Source organism: Prunus avium, chromosome 3 (assembly GCF_965620075.1).
Source record: "Prunus avium chromosome 3, drPruAviu1.hap1.1, whole genome shotgun sequence".
NCBI classification, from domain to species: domain Eukaryota; kingdom Viridiplantae; phylum Streptophyta; class Magnoliopsida; order Rosales; family Rosaceae; genus Prunus; species Prunus avium.
Genome location: NC_142286.1, coordinates 34380226 through 34401318, shown reverse-complemented (window position 1 = coordinate 34401318; position 21093 = coordinate 34380226). Strand labels below are relative to the sequence as shown.

The following is a 21093-nucleotide window of genomic DNA, read 5'->3' as shown; positions in this document are numbered from 1 at the left end:
ACCCCCTTCCGAAGCGGTAAAACACATGCTAAAGCTCTCGGCTACAGAACCTAGAGCTATGACACGTGTAACCTCCACAGTAATTTGCACGAAGTCCCACATCGAAACTTTGTGCAAAACTTTCATTTTCACTTCCCTATAAATAAGGAATAGTGCCCAAGTAAAATGGGTAACTATTTTCTTGCCTTTATTGTTACTTTGCCAAAATGACCACATATAACTTACTTAAACATCGAAGAGCCTTCGGCAGGCACCACACCGATGTCTGAAGCTTGACGATTGCTTCTCCCTCCTTGTCTTATCCAGGTTCACCAATTACCGAAAGTCCTCGCCTTCTTCCCTGCTGAAGATCCACTACTCCCTTCCTAAGTTGACCCTCCCAAAAAGAGCATCAACAAAGATTATTTGGTGGACACGATTGCTCTGCATGATTGCATGAGCCTTCTTCGCCCAGTTTTTGCGGATGCTAGTATTTTTAAGGTAATTATTTATGTTTTTTTTGGGTGTGTTTGCTTATGCTAGTATTTCTTCTTGCAATGTTGCACCTTAGTGTAATGAGGTTGCTTTCTAGGCTCATGTACACGATGAGAGCTTGGGATATGTAATATCAGATCTGGCTATTGTTTCCCTCGCACATAAAGCTCCAATGACCCCTACAGAAATATTAGCTATCATTCCTGAAGCTGATTCTAAAGTGGATTCAAGTTTCAGTTCATGCCTCTCATCTCCATCCCCTGCCTGTCGTTTGCAGTCAATTGGATGATTTATGCCCTGTTACTGGTTAGTGTTTTTAAATCAAATTTAATTGTCGGCTTTGATCAATATTTTCTAGTTTTTTATTTTTGGGTTTTGTTTGCCAGGTTCTCTTAATTGAGTTCTTCGTGAAATGTGGAGTGAAGCATGATCATGAAACCAACAAGATGGAGGGGGTAGAGAGAGAGAGAACTAGACTTTCAAATAGAACTACTAGGGCTGCAATTCGGCTGGATCAGATCGGAAATAGTCATTCCAATTTCCGTCCAAAATCTTTTGGAATTCATTCCAATTTCCGTCCAAAATCTTTTGGAATTCCTTAAACACTTCCGATTCCGAAAAATTTCGGAACATTTCGATTCTGAAGTTTCAAATTCTTCAAAACAAATTCATATAAATATTATACTTAACTGACAAAAAAATAATATTAAGATCACTTGTATAAAGAAGCCCAACTAAGAATTTCTTAAAAGCTACTAAATGATGACCCATCAAGCCCACTTAAGATTGTAGGCTGAACTTGAAGTCTGTTCAAAGGTCGCTTGGAGTGAAGATATTTATAAAGAAGACAACATCTGAAGTCTATGTTTTCAATCGATGTGGGATTTCAACAACTCTCAGAAATGGGACTCCAACAACTCCAATAACTTTCATAGAAAAAGAACACCTCTGATCAAAACCAACTATCCTTATTTTATGCGTTTTCGGTTTCAGTCTCCGATCAAAGCCCTTCTCCGTCAAATGAGCAAACAATCCAATCAAATTATATCCAAAATAGTCAAATCTTCTCCTTCCAAACATCATCATGCTCTATTCCGTTCCCACCTTTCTCAAATCCCAGACCCAAAAATCAAACACCTCACTGTCTCTTCCTTTCTCTCTTTGCCTTCTTCTGTGAGACCCACTTCGACGCCAACGCCATATCCTCAACCACAACCTCCCTCCACCATCACCACCTAATCACTCGAACCGTAACAGCCACCCCATATACCCAGTTGAACAAATGGAGGGTAATAATTATTGTGGTGGTTTGAATTATTATGTGTTTGAGTTGAGTGTGGTTTTTGTTGCTGTTTTGACATGGGTTATATAAACCCAAGCAATAGCAACACTCATGGGAGAAGGAGAGGAGGTATGAACACAGAGTGAAAAAGGAGGGGACGTGGGTGGTGTGGAGTCTGTGACTTGTGAGAAGACAAGTCAGGAAGAAGATGGAAGGAAAAGTGTTTTAATATATTTTTTTCGTCAGGTGTTAAGATTTCTCTAGCATTGGAATTTTATTATATTTTTCCTGCCCTCCCCTTCCTACCTAATGGCAAAAAAAATATTATGAAGAAGATATTAACAAAAAATTATTTTGATAAAATACTCGTATACTAGTTACATGATCCATTTTAATGGAAAATTAAAGTGAAGGAAGTTATTTCTACTATTACCAAGCATCTTATGTAATTAATGTTCTAATTCAAATAATAAAAACAATTAAAGTAGTTTGTCTTACATGTTACATATTTATATTCTGATCATGTGAATGAAAATTTATTGATTCAAATTCTAAAGATGGATTCACATTCATGAATCAATTGATGCTCAAGTTATAGTCGAGTGACTATCACGTTGATTTTAGATTTTGGTGGGCATGAACATATGTAAAGAGTGTTAGATTTACATTCAATAGGTTAGTCTTGCTCTAAACAATTGAAATACTACAATTATTAAGATCCAATTAATATACTTATCTTATGTGTTGTATTTCATGTATATATAAAATAATTTTAAAATTAAAATTTTAAATGAAGATAGTTTAAAATTTTAAAAATACATACATATATAGAATACAAAATATAATAGTATGATATGATACTCCCTACATTTAACATATATGTAGTATGTTTGGATACAAGCACACATTATGCATATTTGCCAAATATATATTACTATGTTTAGTATATTACTATATATTACCCATAGTTTTAAAGTTATATACTACTATGTTTAGTATATTTTTTTGCCAAGCCTATTTTTAGTATGTATGAATATTTGTATGTGGGTACTAAAATATAACAAATAAGAAATAAAACATATATAAGACCTATAAACTAAAAATAATGCAATTATAATTAGAAACTCGGAATTTTTCGGAATCAATTTGGAAAAATCAAATCGGAATGGGTTTGGATAACTTCGGAATTATTCGGATCAGAATTGCTGAATTTTCGGAATTTATCGAAAATATCGAATATCGGAGTGTGATTTTTTTGGCAATATTCAGACCGGAATCAGTCGGAATCAGATTTTCCAATCCAACTTACACCCCTAAGAACTACAACAAAATCCATAATCATTTCTCAAACTTCAAACAACACAAAATCCATAATCATGTCTCAAACTTTTAACAATATAAAATACATCATAAAAATGCCTCAAACTTTAACAAAATCCATCATGTAAGAAAAATCCATCATATCATATCACGTTTCAACAAAACCACGTTTTCATGAAGCATGCTTAGAAAACCGGGACAAAGCACTTGTCCGACATAGTGATCAATGACATTCTCATTGCAACCGTTGACGTAGTGTGAGTATATGTTTCTAAGGAACCTCAATAGCTCTTTTGCACTTGTCTTATAGCCGCCTCTGTAATCCAATGCAGTCCAAAAAAATTCATATTATAATACTATCTCCTAAGTCAATTCCCCCGGATAATTACTAGCAAAAGTTCTCAAGTTTTCAATCAATTGAGTCGAATTCCGAAGAGTACTTAAACTTGCATCAGTAGTTAAATACTCAACGAACTCATCTTGTCCATATTCGCCACAAATGTCTACAGTCTCCTTAGCGAATCCTAAAGTAAACCCATATTCTAACCTAACGTGAGGACTTAAAAGAAAGGGATGTGTCATCAGTTTATCCATAAACTGGTCATAATCAATTACAGCACCAAATTCATTAAAAAATTTGTTGAACATGTTGAAAAAGTAGAACCTGTCAAGTGAAATGTGTGGCGGTAAACGTTTTTCTAGGCATTGTTCTAGGACCTCCTTAACGCCAATCAGGTCATCCTTCTTCAATCTCGAAGCCTCCAAATTGTCTTTGTCCATCAAACTCTCTCCCTCGAATTCGGCATTTTCGGATATCGAATTTATTGGAGTCGGATTTTTTTGGCAATATTCAAACCGGAATCGGTCGGAATCAGATTTTTCAATACAACTTACACCCCTAAGAACTACAACAAAATCCATAATCATTTCTCAAACTTTAAACAACACAAAATCCATAATCATGTCTCAAACTTTTAACAACATAAAATGCATCATAAAAATGCCTCAAACTTTAACAAAATCCATCATATCATATCACGTTTCAACAAAACCACATTTTCATGAAGCATGCTTAGAAAACCGGGACAAAACACTTGTTCGACATAGTGATCAATGACATTCTCATTGCAACCGTTGACGTAGTGTGAGTATATGTTTCTAAGGAACCTCAATAGCCCTTCTGCACTTGTCTTATAACCACCTTTGTAATCCAATGCAATCCAAAAAATTTAATTAAAATGCATCATAAAAATATGAAATACATCATAAAAATGCCTCAAACTTTAACAAAATCCATCATGTGAGAAAAATCCATCATATCATATCACGTTTCAACAAAACCACGTTTTCATGAAGCATGCTTAGAAAACCGGGACAAAGCACTTGTTCGACGTAGTGATCAATCCTTATCATTCCAACCAACAATATAATGTACGTACATATTTATAAAGAATGAACAACACGTAGCCATTCAAGTACTCCTTCAACTTGCAAAGCTTGAGCTCATTTACCAACTATATGGTAAATATGTATGAACTGAACCGTGTGTCTTCTTTTGCATGAACTTCCACCTTAAATGATCCAGTGGGCAACGGCACTGCACTGAAGATGTTTTTTTCACCATCATATGCCGTACTTAACAAGGGAAAATCCGAAGGATTATCAGAGGATAACTTCTTCCTTATTGCAGAGAGTTCATACTTCGACATTTTCACAGGATGGCCATTCTTAGCAGGGTTCTCTGGCTTGACATCAACATAATAGTGGCTTATAATACTCTCAGGATTGTACAAGAGAATAAAATGGTTAGCATGAAGCCTAGTAGTTCGGATAGCTTTTGTGCCTCCATTATTAGGCCGTTTCACTGGGAATTTTTTGTCTGTACTGTCCAAAGAAGATGAAGGAGGTGTCTGTTTAGAAATTTCCAGAGCTTGCACTATTGGAACAAGAGTATATGTGAACAAAAAATAACAAACTAAATGTGTTATTACCAAGCCTCATTATTTATATAAATTCAAATGGTTAGACTAACTGTAGCAACAAGCTAACATTAAATGTTTTCACTATGACATTATGTTGTGACTATAGACTATGTAAGCAAATGTTTTCACTATGACATTATGTTGTGACAGTATGTCATTACTCAAAGCCCCTAACTAATAACGAGAACGGTTCTCAACTGTTTAATCAATATCCAATTATGAAAAGCATATAACTTTTCATTGTTAGGTAAAAATTAAACGAACTCATCTCGGCCATCTTGGCTACCAACATCCTTAGTTTCTTGGGCATTCTAGAACATATGCATATTGAACCTAGAGCGAGAACTTAATACAAAATGATGTGTGACCAATAAAAACAGCCCATAATCAATAGTTTCAACACCAAACATATCAAAAATTTCGTACAACATATTGAAAAACCAACATTTATTGGTTGCTTACTTTATACTACGACAACACCATGAGCTCAAACGATGATCCAAAGTGTAAAAGAAACGCAACTCCGAGGAACCTTTTAAGAGTAGCTAGTTTTGTGCATGTTGCGATAAATTAAACGACTTTTTGATGGTACAACTGATCAAGGATAAAAAAGAAAATCGTAACACAATAAATAACACATCGAGATAGGACATTGTGTGCAAAACCAACATATTCCACTTCGCCAATTATTAAAGTCATCTTACATATGGGTTTGCATTTTTTTTTTTTATGTTTTGAAAACAGTTCACTCATTTTATTCTGCCATTAAAATACTGTAATCCATTAAAAGTATTTTCCACTTTTAACAATATGAAATACATCATAAAAATGCCTCAAACTTTAACAAAATCCATCATGTGAGAAAAATCCATCATATCATATCACGTTTCAACAAAACCACGTTTTCATGAAGCATGCTTAGAAAACCGGGACAAAGCACTTGTTCGACGTAGTGATCAATGACATTCTCATTGCAACCATTGACGTAGTGTGGGTATATGTTTCTAAGGAACCTCAATAGCCCTTCTACACTTGTTTTGACGTAGTGTGGGTATATGTTTCTATGGAACCTCAATAGCCCTTCTGCACTTGTCTTATAGCCGCCCCGGTACAAGATGTTTACTATCATATGTACCTCCCCTTGAATACTAATACTTGAAAACAGTGGACATGGATACTTGGATACATGGAAATTGATAGCTGGTTAGTCTGTGAGTGTATCAGGCGCACGAGTATTGAGGATTCTGATGTGCGTGCTAGTTAGCCCGGTCCCCTAGATGGACGGCTCATATCCGACAATCTAACCAATATCCTTATCATTCCAACCAACGATATAATGTACGTACATATTTATAAAGAATGAACAACACGTGGCCATTCAAGTACTCCTTCAACTTGCAAAGCTTGAGCTCATTTACCAACTTTATGGTAAATATGTATGAACTGAACCGTGTGTCTTCTTTTGCATGAACTTCCACCTTAAATGATCCAGTGGGCAACGGCACTGCACTGAAGATGTTTTTTTCACCATCATATGCCGTACTTAACAAGGGAAAATCCGAAGGATTATCAGAGGATAACTTCTTCCTTATTGCAGAGAGTTCGTACTTCGATATTTTCACAGGATGGCCATTCTTAGCAGGGTTCTCTGGCTTGACATCAACATAATAGTGGCTTATAATACTCTCAGGATTGTACGAGAGAAAAAAATGGTTAGCATGAAGCCTAGTAGTTCGGATAGCTTTTGTGCCTCCATTATTAGGCCGTTTCACTGGGAATTTTTTGTCTGTACTGTCCAAAGAAGATGAAGGAGGTGTCTGTTTAGAAATTTCCAGAGCTTGCACTATTGGAACAAGGGTATATGTGAACAAAAAATAACAAACTAAATGTGTTATTACCAAGCCTCATTATTTATGTAAATTCAAATGGTTAGACTAACTGTAGCAACAAGCTAACATTAAATGTTTTCACTATGATATTATGTTGTGACTATAGACTATGTAATCAAATGTTTTCACTATGACATTATGTTGTGACAGTATGTCATTACTCAAAGCCCCTAACTAATAACGAGAACGGTTCTCAACTGTTTAATCAATATCCAATTATGAAAAGCATATAACTTTTCATTGTTAGGTAAAAATTAAACGAACTCATCTCGGCCATCTTGGCTACCAACATCCTTAGTTTCTTGGGCATTCTAGAACATATGCATATTGAACCTAGAGCGAGAACTTAATACAAAATGATGTGTGACCAATAAAAACAGCCCATAATCAATAGTTTCAACACCAAACATATCAAAAATTTCGTACAACATATTGAAAAACCAACATTTATTGGTTGCTTACTTTATACTATGACAACACCATGAGCTCAAACGATGATCCAAAGTGTAAAAGAAACGCAACTCCGAGGAACCTTTTAAGAGTAGCTAGTTTTGTGCATGTTGCGATAAACTAAACGACTTTTTGATGGTACAACTGATCAAGGATAAAAAAGAAAATCGTAACACAATAAATAACACATCGAGATAGGACATTGTGTGCAAAACCAACATATTCCACTTCGCCAATTATTAAAGTCATCTTACATATGGGTTTGCATTTTTTTTTTTATGTTTTGAAAACAGTTCACTCATTTTATTCTGCTGTTAAAATACTGTAATCCATTAAAAGTATTTTCACACTCGATTAAATCGTACTCAAATCGTTTGATGGGTTACTAAAAAAGAATTTAAAAAAAAACATGTAAGTAACATGAACAAAAAAAGTAAGATGGATATGAGATATTTAGAAATAGTATGTAACAATTGTCACACCTTCATATATTTACAGTTTACCAAGACACATTGTGATGTCATAATATTGAAATACAATTTTCCCTAAAAAATTGACGTCAACTTCATATCAATCCTTTCAAATATCCAAGCAAAAAATAGATAAATAACAATCACAACGATGCAAACACTTAAAATGAGTGAAATTACTCACTCATATTAATGCATGAACGATGGAAACACAAAATGTTGCCATGAAGCATGCTGAGAAAACCGGGACCAAGGTCATATCCGACAATCTAATCAATATCCTTATTATTCCAACCAACGATATAATGTACATACATATTTCTAAAGAATGTCAACAATTCCTCTGCATATATGCAACTATAGACTATGTTATCAAATGTTTTCACTATGACATTATGTTGTGACAGTATGTAATTACTCAAAGCCCCTAACTAATAACGAGAACGGTTCTCATCTGTTTAATCAATATCCAATTATGAAAAGTATATAACTTTTCATTGTTAAGTAAAAATTAAACGAACTCATCTCGGTCATCTTTACTACTAACATCCTTAGTTTCTTGGGCGGATTCTAGAACATATGCATATTGAACCTAGAGCAAGAACTTAATAAAAAATGATGTGTGACCAGTAAAAATTGCTCATAATCAATAGTTTCAACACCAAACCTATCAAAAATTTCGTACAACATATTGAAAAAGCAACATTTATTGGTTGCTTACTTTATACTACAACACCACCATGAGCTCAAACGATGATCCAAAGTGTAAAAGAAACCCAACCCCGAGGAACCTTTTAAGAGTAGCTAGTTTTGTGCATGTTGCGATAAACTAAACAACTTTTTGATGGTACAATTGATCAAGGGTAAAAAAAAATCGTAACACAATAAATAACACCTCAATATAGGACATTGTGTGCAAAACCAACATCGCTATGAACCCTCCGCCTCACCAATTATCAAAGTCCTCTCCCATATGAGTTTGCATATATATATTTTTTTTCTATTTTACAAAAAGTTCACCCGTCATTTGTACCCCCTTTGAAATACAACCATCCATTCAAAGTATTTTCACACTGAATTAAATCGTCCTCAAATTGTTTATGTATAAAATTCATCATAAGAATGTCTCAAGTTTCAATAATACAAAATTCATCATAAGCATGTTGGCTTCAACAATACAAAACCATCATAAGCATGTTTCAAGCTTCAACAATACAAAATCTATCATAAGCATGTTTCAAGTTTCAACAGTACAAAACCCATCATAACCATGTCTCACGTTTCAACAAGACTCCACAATGTTGCCATGAAGCATGCTGAGAAAATCGGGACCAAGGTCATATATGATAAATTAATCAATAACATTACCATTCTAACCAATGATATAGTGTACGTACATATATCTAAGGAATGTTAACAACTCCTCTGCATATGTGTGAGTATAGACTCTATAATCAAATGCTTTCAGTATGACATTATATTGTGACAATGTGTCATTACTAAAAGCCCCTAACTAGTATCGAGAATAATTCTCAACTGTTTAATCAATATCCAATTATGAAAAGTATATAACAAAAAAACATAACGTATCACAAATAAAACCTTTAATGACTACTAGGCAGACCAAAATTATCAGCAACTTCCACATTAACGATTCATCTATTTATTTCATTATAAAGAAATTGAACAAAATTAATCATTTTCCACAAAAATATGTTGTAAATGAATGAAACAAACGAATATATATTCAATGAATTCTCACTTTATGAAATTAATTTAAGAAGTGTTGTTTGCAATTTGCTACACTAATTAATTAAATTAATAAAGTAATACACGCAATTTGCTACACTAATTAATAAATTGATAGAGATCAAGTAGTATGTGAAGACAACAACTATAGAGATTAATATATAAAGAGTATCATACTTGTGTTCATGAATTTAAAAATTTTTAACAATTGGACTAACTAGCATAATAATTTTTAGTATGTACTAGATAGCTAAAATTGGAGAAAGACTAAAGCCAGGTAAAACTATGAAAATTGGAAAAAATATGAAGAAAAAAAAAAGTTTAAAATTGGATAGCACTAGGGCTGGGCATCTAAACCGAAATCGTACCCGAACCATACCGATTTCATACCGTTTCATTTGGCATGAGGAGATATTCGGTACGATACCGTACCGTACCATGGGAGTAAGGTATGGTAGCGTACCAAGTATTTGGTACCGGTCAATACCGAAGTATAATTTATTTTTTGTCATTTATGTTTGGATTGTGTTTGTAATTTTGTAAGCCATAAGGCATAATTATCACTTATTTCGGTTTGTAAGCCATAGGGCATGAGTTTTAACCATTTGGATTTGGTTGATTTGGATATTGAATCTGTTGGTGGATATTGATTTAGTTAATTAGGATTTGGATATTGAATTTGTTGAATATTTGAATCTGTAACTTAGGCATCACTTATTTTGGTGAATGAATAGGTTGTTGAATATTGAATTGGTTCATTTTTGAGTTGTGTTATTTTGATACCGAAATGATACCGTACCATACCGATATCAATTTGGTACGGTATGGTACGGTACCAACTTTGGCAAACTATAATCCCATACCGAACCATACTGTTTTTAATTTCCGGTATCGGTAGCGGTACGAGCCCAATACCGTACCGTATTGTACCGTGCCCACCCCTAGTCTCTATTGTCCTCTTTTCATTTTTTACTTTTCTAGAGTTATTACCCATATACAAAATTTACCACTTTCACGTGCAAGAATCTATTATACACATATGTACATATTTTTCAACAATACATCCGCATTTTGTACACGTTTTAAAGACTACATAAAATTCAAGCTTTTTAAAAAGAAAATGTACAATACTCGGTTTTTATTTATGTTTCTTAAGAAAAAGGTATAGCCGCTCGGCTATACTTATTTTGACACGTGGGCGCCTAATTGCAAGGGGGCTCTTTTTTTTCTTTTTTTATTTATAAATAAATAGTATCGCCGGGCGGCTATACTTGGTTTTATTAATGCGTCTAAAAAAATTGTATGGCCACACGGCTATACGTATTTTGACACGTGGCAGCCTATTTGCTAGGTGGGTTCTTTTTTTTGAAAAAAAAATAGTATAGTCGCCCAGATATATGCAGTTTTTTCCTATATTTTTTTTTAAAAAGTATATTTTTCCTTTTTATTATTTATAAAAAAATAGTATAGCCGGGCCGCTCTATGTATTTTGGCACATGGCAGTCTACTTGCTAGGTGGGTTCTCTATCTTTTTTCCCAAAAATAGTATGGCCACGCGGCTATACCTTGTTTCCCCCCTTTTTTTTTATTATAAATAAATAGTATATCCTAGTTTTCCTTTTTTTATTTATTTAAATAGTATAGCGGCCTGGCTATACTCGGTTTTTTCCTTTTTTGAAAAAAAAACGGTATAGCCGCCCGGCTATACTAGATTTCTTTCTAATTTTTTTTAATCGTATAGCCGACCGGCTATACTCTTTATATATATTTTGAGGATGTTTTTTTTTATTTAATTTTTTCCCCGATTTTCTTTTATTGATAAGAGTATTTTGGAGCATTATCCATTACTATTTTGGTAATACCCAAGTCTATATTGTCCCCTTTTCAATTTTTACTCATCAAGAGTTATTACCCATATAAATAATTTACCACTTTCACATTCAATAATCTATTATACATGCACGTACGTATTTTTCAATAATACATCTGTGTTATGTACACATCTTAAAGAGTCGGTAAAATTCAAGTTTTTTAAAAAGCAAATGTACAATATTGTACATGTACATAAGTATTTTTCATGTTTAATACACACATTGTTTTACAAAATTTTCAATAAGACACAAAAAATTAACGTATTATACAAATAATTCTCACAAATTATTGAATAAAAATATTATATAGTGGCTGAAATTTTATTTGTAATTTTTCAAAATTTTGCCGAATATAACACGTACGTATTTTTTCCCCGTTTGGTATTTTATAAATAGTATAGCCGCTCGGCTATACTCGGTTTTTTAGAACCTTTTTTTTTTTTTTTCGTTCCATGGGTCAAAAGTTATAGATCTCTGTTCCTCCTCTTTTATAGACTTTAGCAAGGTACATGCCACCAAACCAAGAAGAAATAAAAAGAAAGAAACATGGTGACGACTCCAAATTTTAGCCAGAGAAGACTACCAACCACAGATGAACCTGTGAATATGATCCAGTGGAAATACACTAAAATCCTGTTAGTCATCACAAATCTACTTTTGATATCTGAATTCTGCTCTTTGACTATTATGTTTATGCCAACATTGTCACATTCTAAAATTGATATTGAGTATTATGATTATGCTCAGAATGAAATTATGTTGCAGTTATGGACGTAGAAATTGCAATGGCTGCCAGGCGCGTTGCACTTAGGGACGTAGAGACTACGAAGTTCATTGTTAAATTCTTTGGCTGAGTTTATAGCGTGCAGTTAGTTACCAATTTGATCCATCATAATTTTTTAGATGTTCCTAATTGTTGTGAACTTATTAAGGCTCATTGAGGAAGTGCAATGAAAGATTTTGTGTAGATTGTGACCCAAAAGAATCATTATTGAAGACATGATTGAGTTCAGAATGCAATCAAGGAGATGCAATCATGCAAAGGGAACAATAATTCATAGATAAGAAAAAAAGGGACTTTATTTCTCAATGATCTTGGAATCACAGTCATCTCAGTCAGTACAGGGACATGATGCACGCACGCACGCACGGCAGCCAGTGGACTTCCTCTATCCAATCAGGCCTTGTCTTGCAACTAAAGAGAGATTTTTTCTGATATACCTCAGAAGTTCCTCGTCACTAGGGGATCATAGTCATATTCTTCACCAGCTTTTACAAATCTCCCTTTGACGCGTTTTCTAGTATCAGCTCTGGCCTTCCTAGAGGCATATCTTATTTGTTTACCAAACCTGCACATAAGAAACACAAAATCTCTACAAGTAAATATAAGCAGATGTTGAAAGATTATGAAGAAATATATGTTTACATACTTCGTTGGCAGAGGGAGAGCTTAGACACATACGTGCGAGTTTTCTTTTTTTCCTTGTATCTCATCTTTGCCTTGTCCCTTGCTTGTGGACTGCTAGCCTCCATAGCTGAGTCCCAAGGCTCTCCGGTTAGAAATATGGGCGACAGGCCACAATCTTGATAATCAGGATTGCTTTCCCTGCTCATGCTGGACAGCGAAAGCGACATGCTCGAATGAACTTGCCCGGTAGGAAATCCCAGATTGATGTTTCTGCTGCAAGTAGGATTCATGAGTAAGCAGTTTGCACTACCATTCATGGCAGGCATCACATTATCTGATCCACAAGAGGATTGAAAAGCCACGCAGTCTTGTGGTCCTGAAGATGATGCCTAAGGAAAAAGGGTCATGCGCATTGTAAATAAATCTGGTAACGCCAGAAAGTAAGCGAAGCGCAGAGAAAGAAGAAGAAAAAGAATCTTGCTTCCAGTCATTTATATCATATTTTTGCATCTCATTCCTTGAACTTTGAAGCATAGAAAAATAATATGGATTGATAATAGAAAAAAGCTATATTAGTTCCTAATAGACCCATTTTTGAACCTACCAAATCAAAGTCTGCACCAAGTAATGTGTAAAAATGGATTGATAATAGCAGGAATTTGAATGTCACAGAGACTATGAAAATACTATATATATCCTGTAGCAACAGAATCATCATTTCATATATAAGATTTCATGCAATTCCTTGCTAGATGAGTGAACGCTGGAGAAAAATTAGAGGTGTCATATAATAAAAGATACGATTTCAAGAGAGAATAAGTATGCGAGGACCTGTACAGCATTGTCATTAGGACCATTAGACTCTGTGACTGATAGGTTTTTCCCCATCAATAGGCAATCCATTTCTCCATCCTCAAACTGGTATCTGGAAGGACCTTGTGGACAGCTAAATATCCCTTCAGCATTTTCAAAGTTCAATGGAACATCATCAATGTTGAGGCCATCACATAGATCATTGCTATCCTGAATTGCAAGATCTTTAAAATTTGTACAACCCTGTAGTATATATGATGTAATAGCAATGCATCAATCAAGCTTAAGCAAAAAGTTCACTTTTAAGGGTAGGAAATAGCATATGAACTAAGTTAGTTCAAAACTACATCTATGACTTTTTGCAACTTTATAAGTCATTTTTATGCCCTCCTTTAAAGTTCATTAGCCTAATTTTACACTACTTGCAATGTTGTTCACCACCCAAAGCCTTACTTTCTGAAAGGTGCATATATGTAATCCCTTCTTAATTGGGATCCTTTTTTATAAAAACCAAAAGGAATCGCATTGTCGGGGTCATGCGGCAATGTGCTCCAATAATCTGAACTGTCTAAATTGGAGATCCTCATATAAGAATCATCCCTCTAAAAGATCAACAAAGATAGAAAAATCCTTTGAACATTTGATTATCATGATGAACATTTCAGTGTTTATCAGAAACACTATATATGTTCGTCTTTTTATTTTGTCATACTTAAATATATGATGAAATGGTTTCCAATTTAATTGATTTCTTGTAAGGATGATCCTTGAAAGAGGATCTAATACATAGAAAGTTCGGATTACTGCACCGCATTTAGGGTTGGAAGATACCGCAAGTTGATCCAATAATCCGAATCGTCTTGAGAATGATATATACTACATTAAAATCAAGTATAGTTGCATTAAAATTTTGTCAAAATACTAGAACAAAATGTTACCTTTGACAGGCTAGATTCCTGTGGCAAGAAAGGTGCTTGATCTTTATTACCTTGAGGGATGCCATTCAGATTCGCTGAAATTAAAGTAGATCTGGCCATCCAAGGCTCAAACTTGGCACAAGAAGACTGATCTAGTGATCCACTCAACTTGCTAGTCACAACCCCAAGTGATCTCTCACTATTATCTCTACGTTCCAAAGCATTACCAATGCAATTGGTCTGATCATTTATTGGCACTTGAGCTGATCCAAGTGACTGATCCCAATTATTATTTCCACCGCCACCACCACCACAATTAGTCTCAAAACCACTTGAAGAAGATCCATCAAGAACCGAAGACCAAATTCTCGAAAACTCAGACAAAGAAGGGCAATCCGTGTAACAAGTTAATGCGTGGGTCCTATGCCCTCCCATCCCTGTTGTTGTACCTCCACTGTTATGATTCCATTGATCACAGCTTTGACATAAGGACAACTTTTCATCCATGCATCGGACGATTGCAGGCTGAGCATTACACTTGTCACATAGAAGTGAGCGAGGATGCCTGCGTGACAAAATGTTCGCTGAGTGCACGCAACCATCACAGTGCAAGCAAAGGCGAGCCAGGTCCGATTTACAGTAGACAACTGCCCTTACAACCCCACAAAACTCACATAGAGGCTCCATTTTTGTTTTTCTGTAAATACAAACAGCTCTGTCTCCTCTAATTAAACCTACTAATCAATAACCTACTTATTATTACTATTATTGCTTATTCCTCCTAACTAAACTATAAATGAAAAGATAGTTCATGGCGGGTTTCCGGCTTTATGATTTTAGGCTCCAACCACAAAGGTTCTATCTGATCCTACACAATTTTGAAACAAAGAAAACAAAATCATATCATCTTTAAGGATCAATCAATACAATTATAAAATAATTTAAACATGAACTTAAGTAAGTATAACAAACTGAGACTGAGAATAGCATTGCCTTACTTCAGTTCCACACAAAATTATATCATACATATAAATATAAATTGGAACAAATTAATTAGAGCAATGGCAAGCGCTCACCAACCGGATTAGAGCGGAACCCCGCCGAAAACATTGAAACAATATCAACCAGGATCAACAAACATGAATTCCATCGGAGAGTGGAAGAAAATTGAGGCTGGTTAATTACTGTAAAAGGAAGTATTTTGATTGGAAAGAAGAAGTGCAGAGGGAGAGAGAGGGAGGCACTGAGAACTGAGAACCTTGGCATGCACGCAGCTGACTTAGGTTTGTTATTTATTCACGTAGGTTTTCTGGGTTTTTGACACGTGGCAAGATGTGAGCCTCGAAACATATATTTTTGTGTGAGGTGGGTCCGTTTCACTCGCAAGGTGGGGCTTGGAGAGATGGCAAAGGAGGTAAACAAGTGGAAGAAGGAGGTGGGTCTTGTTGGAGAATTCAGTCACAAGCTGGTTGCCAAGTCAGCGTATCTCCGAAAAGAAAGATCACAGTTGTGCTGTGCATGGAGACTTTTGATTTTTGTGGTCAAATGGTTTGCTGAGTTGGCATCCAATCTACTTATTTGAATTTTTTAGTGCTAGATTATCCCTCTTTAACTCATAAAAACTTATATGAAATGGGGTTAACATTGTTTTGCTATTTTTGGCTAATCACACTATATTAAGTGTTATCACGCGTGGCATAGCGTGATTGACCGAAGACAGCAAAATAGTGTTATTCTCGTTCCGTTGTACACAAGTGTTTCTCTTCACTATACAACAATTAACTAACAAATAATAAGGTAAAAATGATTCATAAAACTAAAATTATAAACTAAAAATAATTTTAATAATCAAACAGAGGCTTGAAAGTATCTTCAATATAGAAAAATCAAATGCATCATATCAAATTAAGTTTTGTTTGATGTCAAATATTTCACTTTTCTTCAGTCAGATCAATATATATATACTTATTACTCTAGAACTCAAAAGTACAATGTTTATCTTTAAAGAAAAAGAACAAAAGTGAGAAACAATTTTGATTGTATCAAATAACAATAAAGATAATGAACCCACCCCTTTACTTGGTTTCTGCCAGTCTCATCAATTGGCCTTTGGACCCAAGATTTCTGTCTTAGTCCACGTTGGGTTATATGGGAACCTCTTCGGGATTCTCCTGTTGAACTTAATGTTGATAGCTTGGGCAAGGCTTGGATCAGTGCTGCTTTCGACTTCGCTGTTCATAACTTGCTGGTCTTCGGTTGCCTCCAGCGCAGCTCTTCCTTTAGGGATCGGTTTTCGAATGTGAAAGTTGAAGCCAAGACCTTGAGGGAAGGTCTTTTCTGAGTTGCTGAAAGCAAGGCTTTGCTTTGTTTGTATTTAGGGTTGAGGAGTAGGGTGACTCTAAATTCTAATTAAGGCTAGTAATTAATCAAGTGTGTGTTGAGTGAGTGGATGTGAGGTTGAGCGGAGACTGAGTTTTCTATTATAAGGATTCAGACTTGTGTTTTACGAATGCTAATCTCATGACTAGTGAGATTGTGGATGTAACCGGGACATGTGTTGGACGCTCCTCGATTTCAGAATTTTAATGGTGAAATTATATGTTAATTTCGAAATTTACGATATTGGGTTATAGAGATTTTAGGGCCAAATCGATCCTATTTATTAAAAGGAAAAAAAAAGAAAAAAAGCATAAGTATATTTATTGTTCTTCATAGTTGAACGCCCAAATTGCGGTGCTATAACAAATGCATAACAAATGCCAGAACTAGTTGATGTATTGAACATTTTATTTGGTATTTTATAGATAGACTCTAACAAAATAATTGACCCACTTGCCCTAACCATTTTTGAACTATTTACAGGCCTTCCAGCTTGTGATTTTTTTGACCTAAAAATGAGGGGTCGCCTAGCTAGACCAGAAGACAAGAAGGAACTTCTAGAATATGGCTGTCAAAAACTGAAGGAGCGAGATTCAGGTCCTCAGCAACATTGTGAAGATTTTGTAGCGAGTTTCCAGTTTGCATGAGTGATCTTAAAGAAGATCATTCATTATACCCCCTTTCGTACCAATTGTGTTGATATTGTGTCATTATTTCGTATTTTGTTTCAATTTCATTTGTCAATTTGGTGTTTAAATGTTTAAACACATGTGTGTCATGCCAAAACAAATTCAAGTATCATCGAATACGACATTGTGTCTATTTACATTTTCGATCTTTGGGAAGGTAAATACATAACTTGGGACCTTTTCTAATATTGTGAAATAGAAATACGATCAAATTAATAGGTAATTCGTCTTATCGATTTAGTTGTTTACTTGTTCTCACAAACGATAGAGCATGAAACATGTAAGATCTCTAGAAACATCATCATCAACCAAACTTAATTAGGTGAGGAAAGAGGGTAGATAATGTTGTCAAAAAAATATTATTAGTTTTTTTGGAAATGAAATCAACCAACAGAAAGTGCAACCAAAAGTTTCATTATTAATTGTCACATTTTTTTTTTAACAAGCGATAGTCTAAACTACATAGGAGGGGGGTTTCTCATACACACACGCAACTAAGATAGGTTCGAACTTAGGACCTCTTGTTTGCAGGTCATCAAGGCTCTTTTCTATTGGACTAGACTCCGTTGACAATTGCTACATTGTATTAGATGTACATATCAATTTTTTTCATGAGTATATTAATGATATATACACGATCATATGTATATATAAATAACATTCGTATAAAATTAAACATAACATATCACATTGAATTTTAAATAAATAAAAACATAACGTATCACAAATAAAACCTTTACTAGCTACTATATGCACACCAAAATTATCAGTAACTTCCACGTTAACGATTCATCTATGTATTTCATTATAATGAAATTGAACAAAATTAATCACTTTCCACAAAAGTAAGTTGTAAATGAATGAAACAAACGAATATATATTCAATATTTGCTACACGAATTAATTAAATTAATAAAGTACTACATGCAATTTGCTACACTAATTAATAAACTGATAAGAGAGATCAAGTAGTATGTGAAGACAGCAACTATAGCAATTAATATATAAAGAGTATCATACTTGTGTTCATGAATTTAAAGAATTTTAACAATTGGACTAGCTAGCACAATATTTTTTAGTAGGTACTGGATAGCTAAAATTGGAGAAAGACTAAAGTCGGGAAAAACTATGAAAATTGGAAGAAAAAAAAAATTGTGTAAAATTGGATAGCACAACTCGATATAACACAAGTCCTAAAAACGGAGAAGAACTAGAAATCATACGAGCTTAATTAGGGCTAATTTTTACAGGATACTTTTAAGCTTTATTGACAAGATCACTATAACCTTGAAAATTTGGTCATTTGCGAGGTATGTTAACTTGCTTGAGAACTCACTGCTAGAAAACCTCTTTGTATCCGTCACCGGTGCGCACCTGTGGCCAACACTAAGATAAGTCAGATGTTTTTCGTGGCCAAAGTGTGTTGGTCACAGATTGGACACAGACAATATGATTGTGTTCTAAGCATAGTGTTGCCATTCATTTTCTCCCACAACAAAGAGCGTATATGGCCGCTAAACTGAGACATTTTGAAGTTTTGAAGGCCAATGTTGGCTTACAAAGGGCAAATTCAGGGGAAAAATTTAAAATTTACTCTAGAGATTTAAACAACTTTAACAGTTGGAAGAACACAATATTTTTGGTGGGTATTGGGTAACTAAAATTGGGCGACACACTTAGAAAATAAGAACAACGTTCGGATTATTGAAGCCAGGGTCTTGAGGGAAAGGCCTACCGTGGGCATGCAGTGGAGAAGCCATAAAAGGTTTTCGTGGTATTCAATCAAGTTCAGGGTAAAGTTCTCTTGTGGGGGGGAGGTTCCATGGAGACTGTTTATAAGGGATATCAAAATTCTTCGTCCTTATCAACAATATGTAAGGTTCTGACATGTGCTTAGAAAAAGCTAATTTCGTGGTTGATGCGACAGTTATGAGATATGTGCTCGATTCTCCTTGACTTCGGAAGTTTGACTTCCCTATGTGGTGAAATCTTTTATAAACGTTGAGATTTGCAGTCTTGGTGCAATGGAGATTTTAGGCCTAATTTTAGGTGACATTTATCTTTAACAATAAAAAAATCACATTTGAAAATTAAGATACGAACCTCTATATTTAACATCAGTAATTTGCACACTCACACAACCCTAGTTCATAAGATAATATTATTCAGGACCTGTACCCAAGAGAAAAGAAACAAAATAAAAATATATTTTATTTATAAATTGGGTACATTAGTGTGGATGTTGTGGATCATAGGCCTACGTAAGATGGTGGTCCTATTTCTGGAAAATCATGAACATACTCCGCGGAATCAAGAGTAGGAGTTAGCTGATCAGGGCTGGGTGCTGCTGGGGGATCATTATTCAAATTATTCCAGCCTCCTGCCTTCCTCCGCCATTGTCTTTCGTTGCACGGCGAGTCCCGCCCAATGATACAAGGCCCATAGTCAGCCGTCTCGGCTCGAGCCGCAGCCGCAGCCACCGCAACCACAACCAGAATTGTCGCCAACAACTTCCACATTGTTGTTGCTCTTGGTCGTGGGTGTGTTATGAGGCAAGTGACAAGTCAAGTTATATATAATATAGGTATTGAAATTTAACAACGCTAACTTTCTGAAAAAATATAATTCTATTAAATGAAACTGATGAACATATTCATTCAATTATCCTCACGTTATGTGATGAGGTTTAAAAGATGTAAGTTACTACTTTTATTATTTGTTGTAATTAACACAATATTTTTGGTGGGTATGTATGGTAAGTAGATTTGGACTCAACAAATTTATTTATATATAAGAATAAGGTGGAAGATAAAATGTGAAGGATATAAAATCAATACGAAATTAACATGACGTTTATAAATTTTCGGCATAACATTGTGTCGTGTCGTGTAGTGTTTGTTTCAAAACTTTGGCATGAGATTGAAACATTATACCAAATTAACATGTCTTGACACGAATTGACATCAATATATAATTGAAAATGATAAAATAATTCTCTTTTAAAGTCGCTTAATTAATTGGTCGTGTTGTGTTGTGTTTTGTTAAACCAAAATAATAAGATGCCTTGCTGTTTTGGCGTGTTGACTGGATCTTTTCAGCTGTTAAGGCTTTTGGGTTTTGTTGGGCCTGTCTTGTTGTTCAACTTCTTGTACTTGTTTTGGGCTTTTGGCTTTTGCTCTCTTTAGTCTGGTCATATAGTTTATTCACCCAAAATGGAAACGACACCGTATACATTTTTCGATACTTTTGTGTTTTAAGAAGGTGACGAGGAAAGGCATCTCTTTCCAATTTATTTTTATTTTTATTTTTTGTTGGAAGTCTCTTTCCAATTTGACGCTTCTCATTTTCATCGTCTGTAAATAGTAAATACAAAAATGGTCCAAAAACACGTTTTTGAAGG

The 21093-nt window shown here is 34.7% G+C and overlaps 1 protein-coding gene across 1 annotated transcript; it reads right to left on the bottom strand.

The window, feature by feature from the left end:
• Positions 1 to 12576: 12576 nt before the first annotated feature.
• LOC110754482 (putative zinc finger protein CONSTANS-LIKE 11) lies at positions 12577 to 17043 on the bottom strand. Its single transcript, XM_021955553.2, has 5 exons — positions 16697 to 17043; positions 14647 to 15493; positions 13727 to 13918; positions 12950 to 13284; positions 12577 to 12836 (listed from the first exon to the last, which is right to left on the bottom strand). The coding sequence occupies exons 2-5, from the start codon at positions 15310 to 15312 to the stop codon at positions 12710 to 12712; spliced, it is 1320 nt and encodes a 439-aa protein (XP_021811245.1). The 5' UTR covers positions 15313 to 15493; positions 16697 to 17043; the 3' UTR covers positions 12577 to 12709.
• Positions 17044 to 21093: the final 4050 nt, after the last annotated feature.